The sequence below is a fragment of the Aythya marila genome (genome assembly GCF_965140915.1).
Source record: "Aythya marila genome assembly, chromosome: 18".
Classification (NCBI taxonomy): domain Eukaryota; kingdom Metazoa; phylum Chordata; class Aves; order Anseriformes; family Anatidae; genus Aythya; species Aythya marila.
In genome coordinates this window covers 3966813-3991126 of record NC_139059.1, presented here as the reverse complement: position 1 = coordinate 3991126, position 24314 = coordinate 3966813, and the positions used below count along the sequence as shown (strand labels likewise).

Below are 24314 nucleotides of genomic sequence, written 5' to 3'. Positions count from 1 at the left end.
AACCAGAAAAAGCATCATGGGCTAAACAGCCTCCTACCTTCTCATCAGGGTTTGAGCCTTGGCTTGATGAGGACCAGAAATCCCCACAATGGTCTAATGGAGGACGTGCAGCTATTTTGCTGGATTTAGTCCAATTAGACAGGAAGAAAGGGACTCATCTCACTTATCTCAGCTATATCTGCGCAAGGCACCTAATGATCCTTTAGAGTCAGGAGAGGAATAGGCACATCAAGTCTGCAATGCATCTAATTTATTTTGAATGTCTACCTCAGGAGCAGATGAATCAGCCCCTTAAAGCACCTATTTTTCTCCCTTGACGATAAAGGGAGTCTAGACAATGAGCTCCTCCACTCGCAGGAGACAGCGCCGCTCGCGTAGATGAAGCCCATGGTGGAGCCCACCCCTCCGAAACTCTTTGTTGGCTCCTCTGTGGGTGGTCTCGGCTGACGCTGGGAAGCGTGGGTGGGCTGTGGGCACTCATCCCTTCCCTCCTTTCTTCCTCTGCTCTCTGAAGTTTGGGGCTGCTTTCCCTAAACGTCCCCTCTGCACCGAGGCCCAGCCAGCAGTGCTCTTCGGCACGGGGAAACCTCTGGGCAGCCTCCTCCCTTCCATGGTTTGAGACCTGATCGGGGAAATTTCCCTGCTTTTAAACTTAAACTCAAGGAGGCAGCTAAGGGAGATGACCTTGGAGGACAAAGAAAGAAGTAGGAGGAGCAACAGCAGTGCATCTATCATAGCTTGCGTGCACCTTCCCTTTGCAGCACAACGCGGTGCCGTGCCGAAACCGCACGTCCTGCAGCAAGCTGGTTTCTGCTGCGTAGGACCAGCCTCACATCCCTTGTGCTATCCTATCCGCCTGCTCCTCTCGGCCACTCCACGCCCTCCACAACACCAGGAGACCCCCCCCGTCCCCGCGAGGCCACTCACGATGATGAGGAGGATGAAGTAGATGAAGTTGTAGAAGGAGTGCGCGTCCATGACGAAGTACATGATGTCCACCCAGCCTTCCAGCGTGATGACCTGGTGGGGGCAGGAAGGGAAAACCAACACGGCGAGGCCCCGTTACAGCACCGAGAGAACAAGCAACATTTCTCCTGCCTGGGCCAATTCTGAGACCCCATAGCTGGTCTGGGAGCAATACGGGACAGCGAGGAACCAAATCCCACTGCCACCAGTACCAATAGCCACATTGCTGGTGGCGCCCAGTGAGGGCTGCATCCAACCCTTCTTTTCTAGCTGGATGAAGGGCCAACTTTGCACTTTGCAGAGGGAACAGCAGGCATGAGGCCATGCTCTACATCAGGACACTCCTCCTGCACCCACACAGCATTTGGGACCAGGCTTTTGCCCATGAAACCATCATCAAAGGAGGCATCAAGCTGTCTCCCTGCCATTTCGAGCATCCTTGCGCTACTACAGAAGGGCTTGCTGGTGCACCACAGCCTTGGGAAAGGGGTTGCAAAGCCCCACAACATCTGGAGAGGCACCACCAGCCATCCCACCCCTGCTCCGTGGCAGTTTTTACGCTAGGCTCACCTGGAAGATTGCGATCCAGGCGTAGCCAATGTTGTCGAAGTTGATGGCGCCCTTGAAGGGGTTGTGCTCCCCGGCTGAGCAGTTGGTGTAATACTGGTTCCAGTTGACACAGGAGGTGTTGGTGGTGTCGTTGTAGGAGTAGTAGTCCAGGGTGCACTCGAGGCCCTCCTCCCTGCGCGTCGGGATGCTGCGGCAGTAGCGCATCCCGTTCTCGCGGGGCTGGGAGCAGATGAAGGGGTTCTCGTCCTCGTTCTCGGTCTGGTAGTACCGCTCCAAATCCACTGCGTAGGGGCTGAAAGGGGCCAGACAGGGCTGGGGTTTGCACGCCGACTGCGGGCAGTCTGGCATGATAACGACTGAAGCGACAACACAAAGTGACATCTTTTATTCTGCATCGTAAAGGGGTTTTTGTTTGTTTGTTTGTTTTTGCTTAAATCCCCCTGGCCTTTCTGCAGCCCCCCTGGGGGAGATGATGTCCCTGTTGGGGCTTAGGAAAACCGAGGCAGTGCACTCAGTGGGTTGCTGGTGGGGCTGGAACCCCTGATCCCTGCCCCATACAAATTCTTCATCAATAGAAGGGGGGAAACAGATGGAAATAGAGGAGTAGAAAAGGAATCAGACGAGGAGTGGAAGAGGTTGGTCAGACTGCTGAAGCACTGCTGTGCTGTGGCTTTGGAGCGACCCCTCTGATGGCATTACGAAGAGTCTCTCCATCTGGAGGACCAACAGCATTGACCTGGGGCTCTAAGAGCAGGGCTTAGCCCAGCAGCTCTTCTCTGAACCCTCTTTGCTGCACTAAGATGGAAATTGGCCACTTTAAGCTCCTGTATCTCCTGTCCTAGTGATGCTGAGCACAGCTTAGGAAGACTCTATGCACACAGACCTCCCAGGCCTTCCTAAACCCAGAGGCACGGCCTCCATCTACAATTCAGTGCCTGTTCAGCCCATAGATAAGCTATAAACTCCCTCTGAGGGTGGCCTCACCACAACAAGCATGGCAAAAACACTCAGAGAGCTGAAACAAGCCATGGCCGGCCAGAAACTGGCTGCTTGCAGAGCTAGAAGCTGTCTCCTTAATGCCGCCAGTGCTCCCACTAAAGCTCTCAAAGATATTTTTAAGCCTAGTTCAGCCCGCTTCAATCCTGCAGAATTGCCTATAATACCCTTCAGAGCTTATCAAAACCCCTGGAATTCTGGCTCAATTAAGCGGCACCCAAAGCTGTAGCTCGGTTGGATTTACCCAAGGGTGAAGGAGTCCCCCTGCCCTAATGCCATTTAATTAGCGGGGTCTTGCCCTGGTAATGGTTCCCCTGATTTCCCCTGGGGGACACAGCCTGTAGGGGATGGCAGGCGGTCAGGGGATGTGTGGGAGAGGATAAGAGATGCCTCCAGCTTTGGGAGCCCATTGGGATCCTTGGATGTGCAAAGGGAGAGCCTCTGCCTTACACACTCGTGCATCCCGGTGTGGATCCAGCTGGATCAGTGCCGGGGAGGCTGCGTTTGGAGGCGAAGCGCTGAGAGGTGACATCTTTGGAGCTGTTTTGCATCTGAGAAGCCCTAATTACAGTCCCAAAGGCTGCCAAGCTGGGATGCTCCTCGCAGCGCTGGGCTCCCGGCTCTATTTGCAGCACGGCTGCTGTATGTGAAGACAACCAAATCACCGAGTGCAAACCTGGGGGCTGGGATCTGTCAAAAATTAGCACTTTTAGGCAGGGACTGTCTCCAGCTCCGAGACTAAGAAGCGTCTGGCATCGTGAAGTGCGTGCCCAGCTCCATCAGCCTCCCCTGGGGTTCAGGTGGGACCATGAATGCCATAGCAATAAGCACTCCCAGCTGCTGAATGGGATTCAGGTCTCGGCACCCTGACGAATGCCGAAAAGGTCACACGTTAATGATCTGCTGAATTTAGAAAGCCCCAACTCTTAAGCCTGGCTGTTTTCTTGGAGGCTCTTATCAATCACAGAGGCTTCCCAGCGCCGGCCGAGGGCGAAGGGCAGCACTGAGGGATGCGAATGGCAAATTGCTGACCTGACTCCATCTACGTGCACCATGGTGGGATCCGTGGTGGCATTTTGGAGCTGGGACTATGCACAAAGGGCCGGGGCTTTCTGCTGGAGGGCAGCCCAGATGCCCCCCCACGCTCCAGCCACAGCCACAGGACTCACATGCTGAAGTTCTCGGGGAGGAAGCAGCGATTCCTGAGCAAACCTGCCCACAGCTGGACTCCCACGATGCCGAAGATGAAGAAGACAAAGAAGCAGAGGAGGAGGACGTTCCCCAGCATGGGCAGCGTGTCCAGGAGCAGCGTCACCAGGATGCGCATACCTGAGGGGAGGACGAAGCGGTCACCAAAGAAGGAAAATCTGCACTGAATTTTCTCCTTCCATCCATGGCCTCCTGACATTTTCCTTATCCCCTCCACCTACACCCTTCCTTCCCCTCTGTTCTCCTCATCCCCTTTGCTGCAGGTCCCTGCAGCTCCCTGGCCCCACCACCAGCCCCAGGTACCCCCATCCAGCCCAGCCCCACTCCTGGGCACACAACCCACCTTCCCCTCTCCTCTCCCTTCCTCCATTCCCCTCCCAAATCCTCTTTTCCTCTCAAAGTTTTCTGCCAATTGCCAGCCCCTTTCCTTCCAAGATCTGTCTCTGACACCTCCCTTGCTCAGCCCTATTGCTTTCCCCACTCAGGCTGTATTAACATTCCCTTCCCTTCCTAACTCCTCTCATCTACCCTAAATCCCCTCTCTTCCTTCAAACACGGGATTTTCTCTGGCAGTTTATTCTCACGAGCTCAGGAACAGCCAGTTCTGTAACAAAGACAAATTGATGGTGACTTCAACTTGACATTTACACACAAAAAAATTGATTTTATCTGACATCTCTGTAATATTCTGCTCATCTCTCTCTCCCCTTCCTTCCCCATCTTCTGCATTCTCTCACTCGCTTGCATTGATTTTCATTTAAAGGAACCCTTACTATTGCTCCCTTTACTTTGATACTTCAAGAAGCTTTCTGATGTTGTCGTCTCCTCCATCAGGTTTCTCCTTTCACTCCTCTAATGGGGAGCAACCACCATGAGTCAACTCATAATTAACTGGAGCGACTTTCCACGGTTGCTGCATTTATCATCATACAAAACCCTCCTCTTGCTTTCCCCACCTTATATTTCTATCCCATCATAACTACATTGCACAGGAGCCAAGACGAAATACCCGGGATTTGAAAACACATTAAGGGAGTTACATCCCCGGTCAGACGGTGGCAGATAAATTCAGCCAGCCATCAGTTCAGCAACGGGGATAAAAAAAAAAAAAAAAAAAAAAAAACATCACAGAGAGGATTCGGAGGGTACTGTAACGTCTGAACCAGCAGCAGCAAACCGGGTTCAGTGTCGGGACGAGACAAATAAACAGAGCCCAGGCAGTTCCAGCACAGAGCTGGAGCTGATCAGTGCTCATCGAGGTACAGGGGAGGGGTTCAGGCTTGGAGGTAATTTGGCGAAAACAACGCTGAATCCAGCACCACAATGTTGCAATGTTTCCTGGTGTTCCCTGGGTACTTCACAAGCCTCAGAGCATCACTGCACTCACAAGAGACTGTGAATCTCCCAGCAGAAGGACTCAGACGCTTTGCTTCCCAGGGAGAAAAAGGCTTGGATGAATTATTTCACATTAAAACCAGTACCTCGGTTCTTAGGATAGGTGAGAGATCTTCTCCAGGGCGAAACCAGCAGGCAGAACTGCACGTGGCCATCAGTTTGAGAGTGGGCTATGCTAAATTTACAAAAACGGGGGCTTTCTAGGCTTGGAGTGCCTGGATGGGCACCCATGCAGCTCTGCAGGCAAGGTTTGCTGCACGGACCAGCTGTGGGGAGTGGAGCAAGAGATGCTGCACGAGGAGGCTCCTCGGTGCCTCCCAGGGGCTGCCTCCAGGCATGACACGATTTCTGTGTCCCAGCTTCTCCGGGAAAGGATGGGGGAAGTGCAGGGAGGGCTCGGATCCCTCTGCCCACGCTGCATGGGGAAGGCTGCTGGCTCCCCGCCACCTGCATCCCTTCACCTTTGCAGCCTCCTAAGACCCCCTTAGGATGAGAAATAAAGGAGTCTGAAGCCAGCCCTGGGGATCCCCTTGTCTTGTGGCACCCAAAGGCACAGATGGGAATATTATTTGAATTGGTGAGCGCCAGGCACTGGAAAGCCAGGAGCAGTGGTAGGACCTAGAACCACCAGAGCCTGGGCAAACGTTGGATGGAAGATGGGAAGCATCCACGTTTGTTCTTCCACCTTTGGGGCACGGATATAAGAGATTTATAAAGGGAAGAGCAAAAAGCCAACTTACTGGGGACTCTGTTAATGGCCCTGAGCGGCCGCAGGACGCGCACGGTGCGCACGGCCGAGAAGCTGACGTTCTGCAGGTCCAGCGAGTACTCCAGCATCCTGCAAGGCAGACAGGGACGAGCGTCAAGGGTCTCCGGGATCATCAAACACTGCAGATCAAACCGCCCGCCAGCTGCTCACCGAGGGAATTTTACTGCGTCTCTCCCCTCGGAAAGGTTTACCAGAGGAATTCATTAAGGGTTGTTTATCGGAATAAAGTCAACGAGTGCACGCAGCCGGGTCTCTCGCCTCTCTCTCATCTGCTCTGGTTGCTGCTTCTGCACAGGATCCAGGGCAGAAGCTTCTCAAAGTCCCTGCTCACTGCGGGAGGGAAATTGCCAGACAGAGCCCTGTTTATAATGACGGATTGTTCCCATTTCACAGCTCAGCACAACGAGGCACCACCTTCACCTGACTTCGCCCACGGCTGCAGTTCACCTGTGTGAGCCCCTGGGGCAGCCCAGTCCCATCTCACCCTGCTCACAACGCCTTTGCTCAAGCACAGCGGGGCCACCGGCCGTGTCACCGCTGGGATTTGGCCCTCATCCCGGAGGAAAGCATGAGAGACCTGCCGAAAAGCATCTCCGAAGAGGCAGAGCCAGGCAAACGCGACGACAGAACCGCGAGGCTCCCTGCACAGCCGGGCTCCTGCTGCTGCAGGCAACCACAGGATATTAATCTCTTCCGAAAATTATCAAGTTCCATCTTGAAGCGAGTTGGGTGGTTCCCTCCCTCCGGCTTTGATGGTTAGCAGCCTAATTTCCAGCCTCAATTTATTCAGGGCGAGCTCACATGCATTTGCTCTTACGCCAGCGCTGCCTTTTAAGTTGCTCCTGGAGCCGTTCCGTGTCGCCGGTGTTTACCCACCCGACGTATTGACAGAGCACAAAGCACATCTCCCAGCCTCGATTCTGCAAAGCCAAACAAAGCCAGCTCTTCCAGCCCCGTCTCACAGCCAGGACCTCTGCTCCCAGCCATCTCCACCCCTGTCCCAGCCCGAGTTACCCTCCCCTGCTCAGGCGCCGGCTGCTGGAGGAGGCACTGCTGGCGCCTTGCTCAAAGGCTTTTGGTGCTGCCCCGTCCCTCCCCGCTGGAGATGTGCTCTTGGTGTGATCCCCAAAACCTACAGCTCCACACCTGACACAGTGATACCTCACCCCATTTCCCTTGGTAGGCTCCAACGATGATGATTACAAACCATAGCCAAGACCAAAGCAGCCTCAAGAAATTCTTCTGACCCTGACTTCACTGACCCTACTCCGGAGCTTTGTCCCCCCCAAGGAGAGCCACCAAAGCTTCCCCGGCCTCTCACAGCTCTAAAATACCCCTCGGTGTTCAGAAATAAGATTTTCATATGGTTTGCAGGGTTCTGGTAAAAAGCCCATGTCGAACATACTGCTTTTCTTTCATCCATAATTAAAACAGAGGCGAACAGCAAAATTCAGAGCAGCACATGATTATTTGCACCAAGACAAATCGTTTTCTGATTAATGACAGCTCCAGACTCACTCCCAGAGATGAGCGTGCTTGTAATCTGCAAAGGGCATGTTGTAGAACACGGTTTGATTTAACGTACTAAAAAACAATTATAGTGTCAAATTAAAAAAAAAAAAAAAAAAAAAAAAGATCCCACTACCTTGAGCAAAGAGCTCAATACGAGGACTGGGAGCAGGTGGGTGCGGGGGAAACAGTCACCAAAAGGCAGCACCAGCGAGCACCCAGCAGCTCAGAGGTCTCCTCCCATGCACAGGAGGGATCAATCCAGTCCCCGGCCAGCAAAGCTCCCCAAAGAGAGCAAACACCGGGGTGCTGAGCACCGGGGAGGTGACAGGAGCATTTACCCGCCTGTATCGCATCAGCGCACTGAGAATTCGCGGTGTAAAAAGCCCACGACAAAGCTCCAGCTCTAATGTCATTTCTGCTCAAATGTGAGAGCACGATGCCTGTCAGAGCCTCTGCCGTGGTCCCGAGTGCCCAGCAATGTTAACAGTTCAGAAAAACACTCGGCATTAACTAGGGTGGATCCACATCAGACACTGAGACTCATCGGAGCGCTCGGCAGCCCCCGGTCGCTGGAGTTATTCAGAAAGAGGAAACATTTCGGAAACATTTTGGACTTTCTAAGAATACCACCAGAGCATCTGCAAAGCCAGGCGTACGACGAGCTGCTGGGGGGGGGGATGCATGAAAAGAGCTGATGCAGCCTCTGGCAAGCGCTCCGCCCAGAGGGAGAGGTGCTGGGGCTCGCAGCAGGACAGACGGGCAGACAGGGCACATGAGGAGCAGCTCTGGACAGAGCAGGCAGCAGGAGGCTGTTCCCGTCCCGCCTGGGGATGGCCTGGCAGCTCGCTGGGCTGTGTCTGATCTAAATGGGATGTAAATGCTGCCACGCAGGGCTGCGGATGGAGCCATGCCCACAGCCATGAGCTCTCCACCGGGAGCCCCCTGCAGCGCCCTGGACGGCCCCATCCTGCCCCCCTGCCACCCGCAGCATGGGGACAGCCAAGGACCTGGGGACACGACGCAGGCGGGGATGTGACCGAGGTGACCAAAGCTGCAAGGTGACAGCCCCCACCTGCACTGGGGCCGTGTCCCCACGAGCTGTCCCTCACCCCCACAGATCTCCCGGGATGCAGATTTACGCAGCGCTAGGAGCTCTCCAAGCCCGGGCACACAGACGTCCCTTATCTACAAAGCGCAGCAATGGGTGGATGATATTAAGCCATCAGCGCTGGGAAAGACAAAGGCGAATTATTTCGGCGGTGCCGTATCTGGAGAAAGCCGGGATGAAATTTCCTCCCGGCCCTCGCAGGCTTCGCCGTGCTCTGCTTTTCGCTCAGGCATTGCTTTCTGAGCCTCGCGAGTCTCACCGCATCCGTGGGCGTTGTTAATTTGAAAAATTTCCATTTTATTCCAGCCCGACGGAATAAAAATAAAAGCGGTGGAGGTAGTGCGAGCCCCTGGATCCGGCCGTGCAGAGGCACCGTGAGTCCCAGCCAGGACACCTGAAAAACGAGGCTTTTGGAGCAGCAGCAAGTTCAGCTCAAGCTGAAAAGCTGAGAGAAGCAAGATTTCTCTCTCAAAAAAAAAAAAAAGTCTGAAAACTTCCCCCAAATACCCCTTTTTGCAGGTAGGTTTGAGTCAGCTGGGCTGTGAGGGAGGCTGCTGAGGGCTTGCTGCAAACAGCAGCCTCCCTGCACTGAGGCTGGCAGGGAGCACACCAAAGGATTCACCAAAAGCACCCCATGGCCAAGCTGGGACCCCCGTGGGGACACCCGGAGGTTTGGGGTCACGGCTGGTGGCTTGGCTTGGTTCTGCCACAGCTGCCCCCCGGGGACGAGGCAGGAGGCTCCCCGTGGCTGGCTGGCAGCACTGGTGTTGTTGAGGGCCGGGCACGGCCTCTGCTGCAGTCGGCAGGGAGGGCGGCTGCACATCGGGTAATTGTGTGTGCAAATCACCCGCTCACACGCACAATTACCCCACCGATCACACGCACAATTACCCCGCTGCTCACACGCACAATTACCTGACCACCGGCACCACACAGCCAAGGTCCCGGGGTGCTGCTCCAAGGTGCCCCGAGGCACTGGAGACCACTGTGAGCAAACAGAGTGGGCACGAAAAAGTAGCTTTCACCCCCGCCTTTCTATTATTTTTTTTCTATTATTATTATTTTTTTAAGGGATGACGGGGAAGGAGGAGCCTTTGCCCCGTGTCACGCCAGGAGGCTGCAGCAGGGGATCCCACACCCCGTGCTTTGCCTTTCCTCCCCATGCCCACCCCGTTTGCTGAGGTGCCCTGGGTGCCTCGTGCGGCTGCAGCGCGGTTCGGAGGAGCCCTGCCTGCCTCTGAAGCACAAAGGCACCAAGAGATCAAGGCCACGGGCTGGGAACATCACCCCCAGCACGCATCCTTTGGGTACCACGGACATGGGATCGATGCTCCCCGCAGCGACCCACCTGGCAGAATTGTCTCCGTGCCCAATTTCTGGCTAAAGAGCTTTTCAGAAACCGTCCTGTGCTTTTGTTTCAGGTGGAGCAAGGGACCGTGGTGTGTCTCTTGCTCTCTGCTACCCACGAACTCGTCAAGGCTTTCTGCAGCATATCTCAGCCCTGAAACTCAGCACTCGAAAACAGGAGGGAGCAAGACATCCTTAAGAGTTGTTTATGAAAGCTTCAGTGGAGCTAACCCTTTAATACTGCCTTCAGCACAGGGAGAACAAAAACAAAAAAAAAAAAAAACCAACAAACATTACAAGAAGTGCTCAGGAAGCAAAGGGAAAAAAAAATGGTATGTCTGCTTCAAAAGCAAGCGGGCTGCCAGCCACCTCCAGCCCCAGCTCCTCCCGAACTGTAAGCAAAATATTCCAGAAGTGTTTAACTTTGTCAGAAAGCCCTCTGAGAGGCCCGTCACTGTTCCAAGGAGCAAGGCGCAAACGGGACACTTGGCCAAACAACTGGCTGAGCGCGGAGGAAGAGCAGAGCCGCGCAGCTCACACACAGATGATGCACAGCCCTGCCTGCGGGGGGGCAGGAAGGCAGACGCCGACCCAGAGCCCCAGAGGAGCCCTGGAGGCACCAAATCCTCACCTGATGCAAGCCCCCCTCCTGGGGGAACGACCAAACCGCGGGGTTTTGTTGCTTTTTGTTTGGTTTGCTGAGCACAGTTTGGTTTTCGGGGCAGAGCGTGGCTGTGGGTCCCCAGGGGGCCAGGAGCATCAGCACCCCACAGCCACACTTTGCCAGCTGAGCCTGCAAGAGATCCTGCACATTTCTGGGCGTAAGCAAGCACCCGTCCTTGGCACCTCCACTTTGTACGCCGCGAGAGGTCGAAATCCCATCGAGCCACCCTCAGCGGGAGCCGGCACGCAGCGCCTGGTAACCTTCAAGCGCTCCTTGAAAAAGCAAACTCCCCAAATCCTCTCCTTCAAAATAAAGGAACATAATTATGCATTTCGTCACTTTTTTTTCTTTTTTTTTTTCCCTTTCCCCACACAGCTCCGTAACCTACAGCCAAAGCTGTGCTTCACCAAGCGGAGTTTTGTCTGTGTAGCGCTCCCCTCATCTGCAGCAAGTTTTGCTGTAATTACAGAGATGTGTTGCAGACATTACACTCTCTACAATTAGTGCTAATTGCATTACATTGTCACAAAGAAGTCATTTATTCTCCATGAGCTCATGAGATTGGTCTGGACAGTTTAACAGAGCTGAGAAGTACTTAACGGCACGCTGCGCAAGTGGCCAGCCCAGCACCGCCCAGCGGCACTGCCTTTGGGGCAAATACGCAAGAAATTGGTTCCTCTGCGACCACAGCCCCCGGCAGGGCCAGAAACTTCTCGAGGAGGGAGGGTGAAATGGTTGAAATGCCATTTTTTTTCCTTTTTTTTTTGGAAGCAAGCCTGTCCTAGGCTGGTCACGGTTACGAAGGGTTTCCGCGGGAGGTCTGCCCGCAGGGAGGAAAGCAGTGGGCAGGCAGAAGCAGAGCTTTGTGCTGCCTCCTCTGCAAGGAGGTTCAGGGGCTGGGGGAGATTTGGGGCAGGCCCTGAGGGGCGAAAGGCTGGGTGAAGCCCTGCCATGAGACCCACGTTAAAACCCCATTTGCTTTATGGGGTATCTAACAAACCCAGAGCGGCTCAAGGCATCGCCCTGGCGCTTGCTCTCCTCCACAGCTCGGCCCTGGAAAATTCCCCAATTTCCCCCCGAGCCTGTATCCTGGGATGCCCCAAGCACATCACCTGCACCGTACCCCCTTCACTTTACTGGGCTGGGACCTGACCCTTGGTCTTGTCTTTGCCTTTTGGTCTTGTCCTTAAGGTGTTTTCTACCTACGCCTTCACTCCGGGCTCTGGTCCCCTGACGTCCCCTGCTATGGCAGCAGCCCGGTCCTGCAGCTGTCCCCAGCACTTGGCACCGCAGGGGGACAGCGAGGGGTCCCTAGGACAGCAGCGATGCTGGAGCAGGAGGCAGCGGGGGCCAGGATGGATGGGGAGGCTGGGGGAGAGCAGCGGGACGAGCGGCTGCAGAAAAACCCCGCGTGCACCGAGGGAAAGGCTCTGCCTTCGCCCCTACAGCCAGTTCGATCCTTTGTCAGCTGAATTGCTTGTGACGGGGCCCAGATGGGAACAGCTCGAGCACAAAAAGGAAAGGCCGATCATTTAGCGAGAGGCAAAGCTGACCTGGCAGGAGGCACCAAGGCGGGCAGGCTGCGAGGCTGCGAACCGCTGGAGCTAATGAAGCCGCCGCGCCCCGGGGGATGCGGGTGCCCGTACCCACACCCAGGGCTCCGTGGGGGAAAGGGGCTGAACTCAGGCTCCCGTTCAGGTGCAGGAGGCAGGCGGGCGGTTTGATGCTGAAGCACAGCACAGCTATGTAGGAATTAGGGCAGGGTTAGGAGAGCCTGGAGGAACAGCAGCAGACACCCATCATGATGGGGGGCCCCGTCATGGGCATCGATATATAACCCTGGCTCCAAACGCCAGACAAGCTAAAGAGGATGGGAGAGGGCTGGGGGGGGCAGTGCAGCACCCCCAAACACGCCACCCCCATAGCACAGCACATCACATCACACTCAGGTCCCCTTCCTCATCACGCTTCATCCTGCTCCAAGAAATAACAAAGAACTCAAGAGGAACCTGGGATCTTTCGGCCCCTCCAGCAACGAGTTCCTAGGGGCTAACTGGGAGACCTGCCGCCTCCTTACTGGTTGTACTGGGCCACCTTCGCGGTGCCCCCAGCTCCCCACAGGGGCGCACACCAGGGGCTGCAAGGGAAGCCTGCAGGCACGGCGCCCCGTACGGCAGACGGCAGGCGCCCGGCTGACACCCTCGCCTGGGAAACGGCCCAGCCTGGAGGGGCCCCGCTCCTTTCCAGGAAAATCCAGTAAATTTGATCTGCAGCTCTATCAAAAGCGAGGAGGGGAAAGAAAAAAAAAAAGAAAAAAAGAAAAAAAAAAGAAAAAAAAAAAGCGCCATTTTCCCAAAAGGTCTCCGGGCTCTTGGAGGAGGGAGGGGAGGCGAGGGCCGGTGAGTGAATCCTGTGCCAAAGAAACTCAGCGCCCTGGCCGGGGGCCAGGCACTTTTCATGTGGATTTGCAGCCCCAGCCAGGAGATTCTCGGGTGCTGGAGGAGCCTTAACTCAAACCAGGTGCCTCGGAAAGGAAAACGCTCAAAAAGGCAAACTTGGTTGCTTTCCCTCAAAAACAACAAAGAGGGCAATCACGCACATTTCACTGAAATATCCTCCCTGGAAGGCAGCTCTCCGCGCTTCAAACAATCTGCTGAACACCCCCCCCGTCGGGCAGCCTACATGAAACCCAAGCCCCCAGCGCCGCAGAGCCAAGCCCAGCGCCAGGCAGGGTGGCCGCGCGGCACGGGACACGCATGTGCTGGCCAAAAACTGCAGCAAACGGCTCCTGCTGCATCCCCACCAGTGCTTGTGAGCCAAACATCACCAGTACACTGTCATCACCACCACCAGGCACTGGAGATCTCTCTCATGGGTGATGGAGACAACCAGCGGGTCCCCCTCTGGGCTGGTGTCCCTGCTACAGGAGAGGGTAACAGCCTCACGTTGCACCAGGGAAGGTTTGGAGGGGATATCAGGGAGGATTTCTTCATGGAAAGGGTGGTTGGGAAGAGGTTGCCCAGGGGGGTGGCGGTGTCACCATCCCTGGAGGTATTTGAGATGTGTGGACGTGGCTTAAGGACGTGGTTTAGTAGTGTTAGGTCAGCGGTTGGACTCGATTTTAATGGTATTGTCCAACCTAAAAGATTGTAGGCTTCTAGGATAGGTGGTGCTGACAGCACTAAGGCACAGGAGCCCACAGGACCCCAGCATTCACCACCACAGAGCTCCCTTTCCCCAGACCTGGCACATGAGACACGAAGCCCACGCGGGCAGGGGGCAGCCGGGGCGCCCGACTCACCCCGCGATGACGATGAAGAAGTCCAGGCGGTTCCAGGTGTCTCCCAGGTAGCATTTCTTCCCGAAAATCCCCAGCGCGATCATCTTGACTATCATTTCCACGGCAAAAAAGGCAAAGATGAAATCGTCGAAGCTCTGCCAAAGGAAAGGGAGCGGGATGAAAAGGGAGCAGGATGAAAAGGGAGCGGGATGAAAAGGGAGCGGGACGAAGGGCGCACGGCCCCGCTGCCGGCCACCGCAGCTTTTTGCTGGGCAGGGAAGGGTCTTGAAGCCCTCCCGCCCCAAAAGCCACGCGTGCCCGGCCGTACCTGCAGGATGCGGCAGCGTGGTGAGTTGCAGGCGATGTCCTCGCAGGGGTGGAACATGCCCAGCGTCACGCAGTTGAGCAGGATCACCAGCATGCTCACCCGCTCGAACCAGCTACACGGAGAGCGGTCAAGGAAGCAACAGTGCCAAGCACAAGCCCCCCTCATCATCCCCTCGCCCCCAGGGCTCCTGCACCCCGGTCCAGGTCTTTGTCCCCAGTTTAGTGGATAGGGAAAAGAAGGGGGGAGATGCCAGCAGGACCCCAAGGTGTTTTGTCCCATCCGGGACACTCCACATGCTGTCTCTCCTCGCCCTGCTGCTCCCCAGGTTGGTGCACTTAAATACCACAAGTTTTCCATAAAACTACCATCAAACTTTAAAATACCCTTTTCTTACCCCTTCTTCCCTCACCTCCATTTGGCACCAGGCACAAAGAAACACCCAAACGCAGTACACCAGCAGTCACCACTGAATCAAAGACAATCCTTGTCTTTCCAGCAAGGCACACGCCAAGAGCTGCTGCCCAAGGGTCAGATTTTGGGGTTTTGCACGGAGACCCTGCCCGCTGTTTGGTACCCGAGTGGCAAACCGGTGGCATGTTTTCCCCATGGTGACATCAGTGGCCGTGGCTAATGTGAAAAACGCTATAAAATTAAAGTTGCGTGGCGAGACTGCTGAGTGCTGATATGATGGATTAAAAAATTAAATTAAAAGAATGATATAAACTTTTAGAAAAAAACACGCCATTAATTTCCTCTCCCGGCATTTCACAGAAAAGCACTTTAACAACATTACAATTTTCTATTAACTATGTCACAGCTTATCCCAGGGGCGTTTCCCTGAAGCCAGTGATTGAACTTTTCATTCCCAGTCCAAATTAAGGCTGTCAAAAACATTAACTGGCCGCCTAAAAGGCTTAGGGCTGCAGTGAGTCCCCGCAGAGCCCATCCCCTGCCCAAACGTTGCCTCTCAGAGCAATGTTGAAGAGCTGAGCTGCTGGGACAGGCTCTGAGCACTTGCTTGGACGTAACAAGGCGCGCTGCTGCAGCAAATCCTCCTGGGGAAGCTTTGAGCCTGGTACTGAATCTCTGCATCCTTCTTCCAGCCAACTCCTGGCTGCCAAGGGCACAAGGACAAGAAACCAAGGAGCTGTCACCACCGGGGTTATCTGCCAGCACCAGGGCTTCCAGCTGTGGGTAGGACACTCTGGGTCCGGTTGTATTCAGGAATATTTTAAGCCTTGACCTCCAGCTGCAAGGGGGAAGGCAGAGCACCTCAAGCAGGTTTCCCAACCCGTGCCCGGTGTTGGGGACGTCCTTGTCTGGTGGCTGCAGGGTCTTCCATAGGGCTGAAGCCTGGAAAAGTAAATTTGGAGGGGAGAGGCTGGATTGGAAGCTCCTGGCCTCTGCTCCGTGCTTGCCTTTGGGCTGGATCAAGCCGCACTTTAGGCAGCTCCTCTCCGCACCTTCACCACCTTGTAATTAGAGGTTTGCATCTCAATTGAGGGATAACAAGGATGCCACGCTGCAGCTGGTGGGTGCAGAGACCTGGAGGTGAGCCTGGGACACAGACACCCAGAGGTGAGCCTGGGACACGTGTCTGGTGAGGCCGACCAGCCCTGGCACGAGGCAAGCAGCGTTTGGGGAGCTGCCAGCAGCTCGGTGCCTGTACCCAAATGAACGCAGCCCCCGTCAGACGAGAGCTTTCACTGCGATGCAGAGCTGGGCGATGTTTTGGAGCCCGTGTTGTCACGTTATCAGGCTGGAGAAGGAAAAGGTGTGGGGGAACCAGCAGGTGCCTGCCTGGTGGGGCGCGGGGCCAGAGCACGCGGTGCCGCAGGACGACCCCGCTCCGATTCCTGCGAAATCACACGGGGCTGAGTCACCGCCCGGTCCCTGGCAATCTGGATCCTTTAATCTGAAGAAATGTTTACAAGATATCGGAATAGAAATTCCGACTGTCAGGTCGCGGCTACGGGCTGGAATATTTATCCCAAATATAGCCCTGCGGGGGCACGCACAGAGGGCAGGCTGCAGGAGGGGGCAGGAGGCTCCGGTAGCAGCCGCGCCAAATCCGCGGGCGTTCTCTGGCCTGGGGGGGCTTGGAAAGCATCCACGGCTCTGCCAGTGATGAACTGCAAAGCCCTTCGAGAAAATCAGGAATTAAAGAGAAAAAAAAAAGCCTGCAAGATCCCGAATTGGTGACAGAATGAGTGTGCGTCTGACAAGGGCTGCGCGAAATATTCAAGGCTCAGAAGGAGCCCGCTTGGTCAGATGGGAACCCGACGAGACAGACGGACAGATGGAAGCTTCCCCAGCCAGGCAAATCCTTGCAAATAAATTCTTTCCCGGCGGCAGAAGACAGGCCCAGCTCTCCTCACGTGGCCGAAATGAGAACACGACCTGGGTTGGTGCCTGGTCCCTGCGTTCACTGCCACGACGGGCACCCCGGCTCTGAGAACAGGCAACAGGGTGGAAAAACAGGGTGGAAAAACAGCCTGGGGAGAGGGGGGCTGGGAGCAGGATGGGATTTTATCTGCTGCTGGCATTTTTCTTTGCCCGGCTCTGACCGCAGACCCACTTATCAGCACATCGCTCCCTCAGGCAAACACATTTTCAGTCCAATATAACGCTTCTCCCTGATTAAATATCCCCGGGGCAGGGCCGGCACAGGAGCCTGCTGGTGCACGGGGCGATATGTTAATGTGCAGCTGATAGATCACAGGGTTGGGGGTTATTTTATTTTATTTTTCCCTTTTTTTTTTTTTTTCCAGCTGAATGGAACTTCAAGCTCTTTCTTCTGCTAATGGGATTTTCAGAGCCACACAAAGTGCTGATGGCTACGGCTTTGTACCTACTGTTGTTTGAGGGAGAGGCTGACAAAGGAAAACTTCAATTAGCAGCAGCAGAAGGTGCTTTATTGAATACTGCTTGCTGCTGCTGCCTTGGCAGCGAAGGGGCAAAGCCGAGCAGGGAGCACGGGGCTTAGGAAGCCCCACACAGACCCCACTGCTCCTCACCACGCTGAGTGGCACCGCATCAAGACCGCATCCTGCGCCAAGGCACTGCTGGTGCTGAGCTGGCCCTGCGGTGGCTGTGCCCTCCTGGTGCAGGGAACCCGTGTCACACATGCACGACCAACACTCAAAACAATCCTCTCTATGCCACAGGACGCTGGAGAGTCCCCGCTTTTGGGGTCACCTGCCCACCCCGAGCCATTCTTAAAACCCCACAATTTTACCATCGGCTTGGTCGGAGCTGAAACGCTCACAGGTGCTCCCTTTCCAGAAAGATCCAGCAAGACTTTTGCCGTGACCTCTCTCTGAAATTGCAAATAATGAAAAGCACAAGAAAATAAAAAAAAAACAGAAGCCAAGCGCTTGCGAGGAAAGGAGCCTTCACCCTGAACGAACGCCCTCAAACGCCTCCCCCCGGCACCACCTGCGTGCGCACGGCTGAGCACGACCTCCCATAATTAAGAGGCAAGAACCCAGGATTCAATTAGCCAGCGCTACCCAGCTTAATATAATCAAAAGAGAAAGATATTGCATTATGCTCGCTATGATTCGGTTGCAGAAGTTTGGATCAAATTTGCCAGCAAGGGAATTAAAAGGGACGATGCTGCTGGAGGGCAGCGGCAGCTGCAGGCGCGCTCCTTGGCTCGGGGATGGCAGCACCAGGACAGTTCCTGGGCATTTCCCTCCTGCCCTGCAAAGTTTTTGCTCTCTGGGACAGCTGCTGCTGTTCAGCAAACCTGCAGAAAGTGCTGGCGAGGCCTGGAAATTCTTGTGCAAATGTGATGCGAAAATTGGGTTGAAATGACAGCCTTCCCCTGCAGTGCCACCGAGTCCCACCAGCTTAGGAGCGACGCCGGGATAAGCCGCAGACGTTAATGAGAACGGAGTTTTAGGCTTCGTTCCTATCATCAATTCCAGAAATAGCCCCTTTGACAAGAGCATAATGGGACTTCCAGGGTCTGGCCTTTGGGGGAGAGGGAGGCGGCAGCCACCAAAATCCTAAAACATTAATTCAGGCCGCTCGCGAGGGAAGTGAAAAGCCCTCAGAATTAATCTGCTTCGCGGATGGAAATAAAAACCCCTTCCCAGCTCTGCCACCGACCGCCCAGGCCACCAGGAGAAGGCTCCGAATGTCACACCTGGCAGAAAGGTTGTAGGATTCCTGCTGCAATCCTACCCCAACCCTGCACAATTAATTGGGGTTTATTTCATTTTTTTTAATGGTATTCCTTCAAAATTAAGGGCAGCAGCCACGTCGTGCTTCCAGCACGTGCAAGAGGCACCGCAGCCCCTGGGAGCTCTCCAAACATCATGGTGCCACCCTGAAAGCATGGCCATGGTGTGGGGACAAGCAAGAACACGTGAAGTTTTGGCAGGGGTGGCCTCTGGGGATATTGTCTGGCCTCTCGTGCTCCCCCCTTGCTCTGCAGGTCTCTCAGACTGCTTCCCCTCAGCCCTGGGAGGTTGTTTTAATTCTTGCAGCTTTGCAATTACACCTGGGAAACCCAAACAGGGCGATTATTCATGCCACAGGGTTTGAAATTTCATTTCATTCAGTTTTCCTTGCAGCCATTGCAGGTGCTACACCGCAGCACCCCCTGCACCACAGCCACACGGAGACCTAAAGGCAGCCAAAACCCCACAAAGTGCCCCAAAATGCCACTGGCACCCATCAGAGCGCAGAGGAGGTTCATCGCTGCTTGGCAGGGAAGCAAAACTCTTTAATAGAGGAAAATAGGAATTTCTGGGATTAATCGCCTTAATCGCCTTTTCATTTTCTCCCAAAGATTTCAAACCTGTGCTGCCAGAGATGCTCAGGGGAGGCTTCCCCCTGCCTGGGAAACGCAACTGCTGCTCCAGGGGAGTGTGGCGCCTGCTCCGCAGCACAGAGGAGCCTGCTCAGGTGATGGAGTGAGAAAAGATGCTGTATTTAGAGGGGCTGAAGCTCGATAAAAGAGGTGTTTTGTCAGAAAAAGAAAAAAAAAAAATCCTGACAAGGCTCTTGCTTGCCTGACTGCTGCAGAATTGTTTCCCCTTTGCCTTTTAGATTCAAACTTCAAGCTTTTTTTTTTTTTTTTTTCCAGCAACCAAAAGGGTTTAAAATCTTACTGCTTAAAGAGAAAAAAAAAAAAAAATGCAGATAAAAAGAACCCTGCGAGCTGAGTGCCTTGCATAATCCCCAAACTTCAGGAGCTGGAGCTTTTAAGCAGAGCCCTGCGTATCGCTCACAATTAGCTCCTGAGCTGGGAGGGCTGGCACGGCCACCAGCAGCCCGGCCGCGGGAACAGCACCAGAGGGGGGGGAGCTGTTTCTGATAAGAAATTAAATAACACAATAAAATCCCAAGCTAGAGCACTTCGGTGTGAATTTAGCCCAGATTCCCATTGCTGTCCTGCTCACACCTGTCCCACGGAGGGGTGCGGGAGAAGCACGGCGGAGGCTTGGGACACCCGTTAGGAACCGCAGGGAGCCCTGGGTCCAGCTTCCCACACCATTCCCAACACACTGCCCTAACACCACTCAGCAAAACCCCAACCTCTCACCCTCTCCATACCCATCACTGTTCCAGCACCTTCTGCTGACATTTCGGGGCTGTGGGGTCATCCCCTAACACCCCATCCCTTGTGGTTCCCAGCCCACCCCGTTAGGAAGCCCCAAGGAGCAGCGCCCTCCCCAGCAGCTCATGCGTGGCATTTCACAAGATGAGCAGCAAAATCCTCCCTAATGGACTCCCCTGCTGCAGGAGGAACTGAGGGTCACAATTTAGAACTCGCTAAGTACGCCGGAGCCATCACTGGTGCTCGATAATATATTTAAGGCTCCTTCTCCCACCACGCCTTAAGTGTGGAGTGGATACACACTCAACCCCCAAATATACAGCTTTTAAACGCACTGGCTGCAAAAAGTCCCTTAAAAAAGCCTGCCCTTAGAGCTCGCTGGTGATGGATATGGCAGAGCAGCACTGCTGGCTGCTCACCCAGGACATATTCCCAGCACGACGCTCCGCCACCTCCCAGCCATGCATGCTCATGGGGGGGTAAACTGAGGAAATCCAAGGGCTTGCTGCACCGCAGCTTTCCCTCGTGCTCCAGCAAACAAGTGCAGCAAGCTGGTGCTCTGCAAGGCAAAGCCCCCGTGTGCACAGAGCCTCCCGCACAGCTCCGGGCACAGGCTGCCAGCAGCAGGGCAAGGGTGCCCCAAGGAGCCCAAAAATCAGCCGTGCTTCCTGCAGCAGGCAGTGCCCGTGCCCTACAGCCTCCGCCTCGCTCGGGATATTTGGGGTACTAGCAGGTTTTCACCGTCCCCGATTCAGCTTGCTGCATTGCCCAAGACCAAACTGTTATGCAAGGCTTCCCAAACAAGTTGCAGCGCAATCTTTACAACATCCTACACCGACACGTCGTTGGGATATGTCACATATTTGTCTTATTTTGTTCCTTCTTTGTCCTTTTTTTAGTCTCCTTCTACTTTTTTCCCCCTTGGAAGTACGCTGGTTCCCATGGCAACAATGATGTTATGGGCATGGACAGAGCTCAGTGACGTCCACGAGCTGGGTACGGGGCGGATTTATGTAACGCCCGCGGAGCTCAGGAGCGGCAGCGATGCCTCTGTGTGGCCACACATGGGGCAGGAGTGGTCCCGTGCCGGGGACTCCGCAGCGGTCAGCCAGGCTCAGACCGAAGCAGGAAGGATGGAGAGGGCAGGGCGGAGCGGAGGAGATCCCAAACGCATGGGATGGCAGATTGGGATAAAGTGGAGAAAAATAGATTTGTGCGTTTAGGGTATTTGCTTGCAGAGCATCCCCTGCACTTCGCTGCTGGAGCAGAGGGCAGAGCAAGGTTCGTGGGGGCAGGCAAAGAGGGAAACCCCTACAGCCCCCGTAAACAGGCAGGGAGCAGCCATGGGAGGCTCCTGCAGGCTTCAAAACCTGAGCAAAACCAGCACGTTTCCTATTTTCCCATTTCCTATTTTCACCAGCCAGTGATTTACGCCCCTCCCCAGGGCAGCGCACAGATGGAGGGGACGTCTCCCTCCTCCTCCTCCTCTTCCTCCTCCTCCTCTTCCAGTGGTGCCCGAGGAGGAAGCTCCCAAAGCAAGGTGCTGCCGTGCCCAGCACCACCTCGAGTCCCCCACTGCCCACGGACCCATCCAGAGCCCAAACCCCTCTCCCTTCACCCCTGCATCCTCAGGGTGCCCTGTGCCCCCCCAAACCCTGCCAGCAGCCCACACGCGCCCTCACCAAGCCCCAGCCTATTAAAAATACACGAGGCGAGCGCATGAAAGATTCATCCAGGGCAGGAGGTGTCGGCAGCTGCAGCGGGGCACGCAGGCGCTGCACAGCTCGGCGGGGTCAGCAGCAGCCACTGATTAATGCAGCGATTCCCTAATTGCCCTAACAAGGGGGTGGCAGGAAGTCAATACAGCGAGGTATCGGGCCGAGGACCACAAACCTGCCTGGGTGATGCTGCTGCAGCTGGAGAAGGGAAGGCAGCTCGGGCAGAAAGGGAATTCCCTCTGCTGAGAGAGAGCCAGGGAAAGCCTCGTAGGGAAGAGCTGGTAGGAAAGGAGCTGGGAGCCCAGCACGCTGAACAAATCATCTCCATATCCATTGGAGATGCGCGACCAGCTTCTACTCCCAGCCCTCCCAAGCCACCATCCTTCTGCAGGCGCCTGGGTGAGGGATGCTCGCGGGTGAGATTTGAGATGGGGAACAGAGGCACCGGGCACGAGGGGTGCTCGGGGCTGAGCCTCCCGCAGCGGCACAGCTGGGAGGAGGAGGAGATGCTGCCCCTGGCGCCCCGGGGACAGGTTTGTCCGGATCTCCAGAGGCAAGCAGCTCTGGGGCATTTCCAAGAGGGCATTTCTATTCATTTTTACCCCTTCCAATGAGAGGGTACTGCTCAGGCTTGCCTCTTTCCACCACCTGCCCTCCAAAGAGCATCCTCCAGGCCTTGGAAAGACAGAGGCTCCACACACTCCCTCCTTTCTGGAAGCGATGGAGCTCACACCCTGGGGTTTGTCCATTTGCTCTCCATAGACAGGGTGAAAACCAGCTTGGGAATGAGCAGAGGAACAGCTCCGGGCAGGGCAGCGGTGTTACAGTCCCCTTCCCTGCTGCGCCAGCTCCAGCATGACTGGGGAGCGCCCAGCTGCCGGCCACGAGTGCTGCGGCAGCTCCCTCCTCTTTCCCACCCTGGTATTTTAATCGCAGAAGGGCATGAGCTCAAAGCCCCCGGGGAAACCCAGCCAAGCTCTGCAAAAAGCTCAGAGGACAAACCCAAGGACAAACCCGGCATCGTTTTAACCCTACAGACCGAGGCAGGGCAGACGCTGTAGGAACCAGAAGCGCTGCCTCCAAGGGAGGCAGGTGACACATAAAGCAGATCAGGGGCTGTACCCCGTGTCCCCCCAGTTTTCCCTGCACTGTCACCAGCGCCATGCCCTGGGGACACCATTTGGGGCTGCTCCACAGGGCAATCCCTGGGTATCCTCAGTTTCCACAACAGCGATGATAACCAAGGTGACAGCCTCCTCCAGGAGCCCATGGGAGCTGTACCCAGCTACCCAACTACCAAGCCCTTTCCACTTAATGGCTTACAGCAATTAACACCGGGTACCACTTTACATGCAAAGGTGTTTGCATGGAAAAGCTTTGGGGCAACTCGAAGTACCCGCAAAGTTTTGGCTACATTTTCCAACCTGGCTTCCAAAAAAAAAAGATATTTACAAAGTCTGAATGACGACGAGTTTCCAACTGGACTGCTTCTGTTTCACTTGGAAACAGAGCCAACGTTTCCTCTCTAAAAAAAAAACACCAACACAAAATACAACATTTCATTGCAGGTTAAGTACTTAATTAGACAGAGACCATCTTGCACGCTTCAGATTTTCAAGCCTAAGCCCAAAAATACAGAGCGCTCCTCGGCGCGAGCTTCCACACCTGGGTGAGCATCAAGAGCATCACCCCGCGGGTGGTGGCAGTGGCAGAGAGCACCTCACACGCTGCTGGGGACAGAGCTGGTACCCCCCAACAGCAGCATCATACCAAATTTCCCCGGCACCGAGGGGATGAAGAGTTTGAAGCAGCGGGTGCTGCCCGGGCACGGTCAGACCAGCGGGCAGGGACACGCCGTGCACAGCTCCCCAGCAGCGCTGCCCTGTACCTGAGTCACTCCTCCAGGTGTCTGCAGGCGACATCCACGTGCGTGAGCTGAAACATCCTGATGCCACGTCAAAATATCACGGTGACAAAGTGTGACTAAACACCGGCAAGGGATCAGGCATGTGCGGGACAAGGCAGCGCGGCGAGCTCGCTTCCCAAAGTTTGCTTCCCCAAACTCGCTGCCTGCGGGCACAGCACAGGGGGTGCCTGCACCAGCCAGCTGGGGGCTAGGGCAAGGCTCCCCCTCCGGCTCCTTGCCACACGCTTGGTCCAGCATCTCATTGCTCCCCGTGCACAAATCTTTGTGAAACTAAAGAATTTCCACAAAATAAACCCCTGCGGTTTCTTCTCCCTTAATAAGCCTTGCAGAAACAACTGCAGGCTGCAGCTCGTGCCCTTCGCTGTCCTGCCCCCTGCTCTATCACAGCCTCACCTTCCCCTCCTGCTCCCCATCCACTTCTCACTTCTGTTATCTGCGGCTGAAGCTCTCAGAAACAGCTGAGAAAGCTCCAGCCTCCCCGTTCCAGCTGATCACCGGTACCTCTCTCAGTCCCAGGTGGTTTAATCGTCTGCCCTCTAATGCAAAATGTGTGTTCCCCTCCTAACGAATAAAGCGAAAGGCAAGGAGGAAGCAGAAAATAAAGCCATCATGGATGAGGCTACTCGGTGTTTGTCTTCTTCCTAATCCCATTACTGCTCTGGAGGAGGTCTAGGTGTTACGGCCCCATCTTCAGCAGCTGCTCTGCTTTCCCTCTGAACCCTGGAGACGGGGCCCTAATGAATCCCACAGCCAGAAGCAGGTTTTAACCACCACAGCAGCACCTCCGACAGAAACCAGGCTCGGAGCATCTCGCAGCCCTGATACCCATCTGTTCCCTGAGCCCTGCCGGTGCTGAGAGGAGGGCGTGCGAGCACGGGGCGGGGGAACCCATCACTTCCAAGCTCTCACCATCCATTTGCACCTCATAAAATTCTCATTGCCTTTGCCTGGAA

At 55.1% G+C, this 24314-nt stretch overlaps 1 protein-coding gene across 1 annotated transcript in view; it reads right to left on the bottom strand.

Annotated features, from left to right (window-relative positions):
- The window catches only part of CACNA1G (calcium voltage-gated channel subunit alpha1 G), a gene marked incomplete at its 5' end in the record, with an annotated part of 128339 nt that overhangs the window by 80577 nt on the left and 23448 nt on the right, over positions 1-24314 (bottom strand). The window contains 6 exons of the mRNA XM_082775190.1: positions 928-1020; positions 1537-1828; positions 3702-3861; positions 5877-5974; positions 13838-13971; positions 14145-14256. Coding sequence (XP_082631316.1) covers positions 928-1020; positions 1537-1828; positions 3702-3861; positions 5877-5974; positions 13838-13971; positions 14145-14256 — 889 coding nt within the window. The remainder of the gene's footprint in view (positions 1-927; positions 1021-1536; positions 1829-3701; positions 3862-5876; positions 5975-13837; positions 13972-14144; positions 14257-24314) is intronic.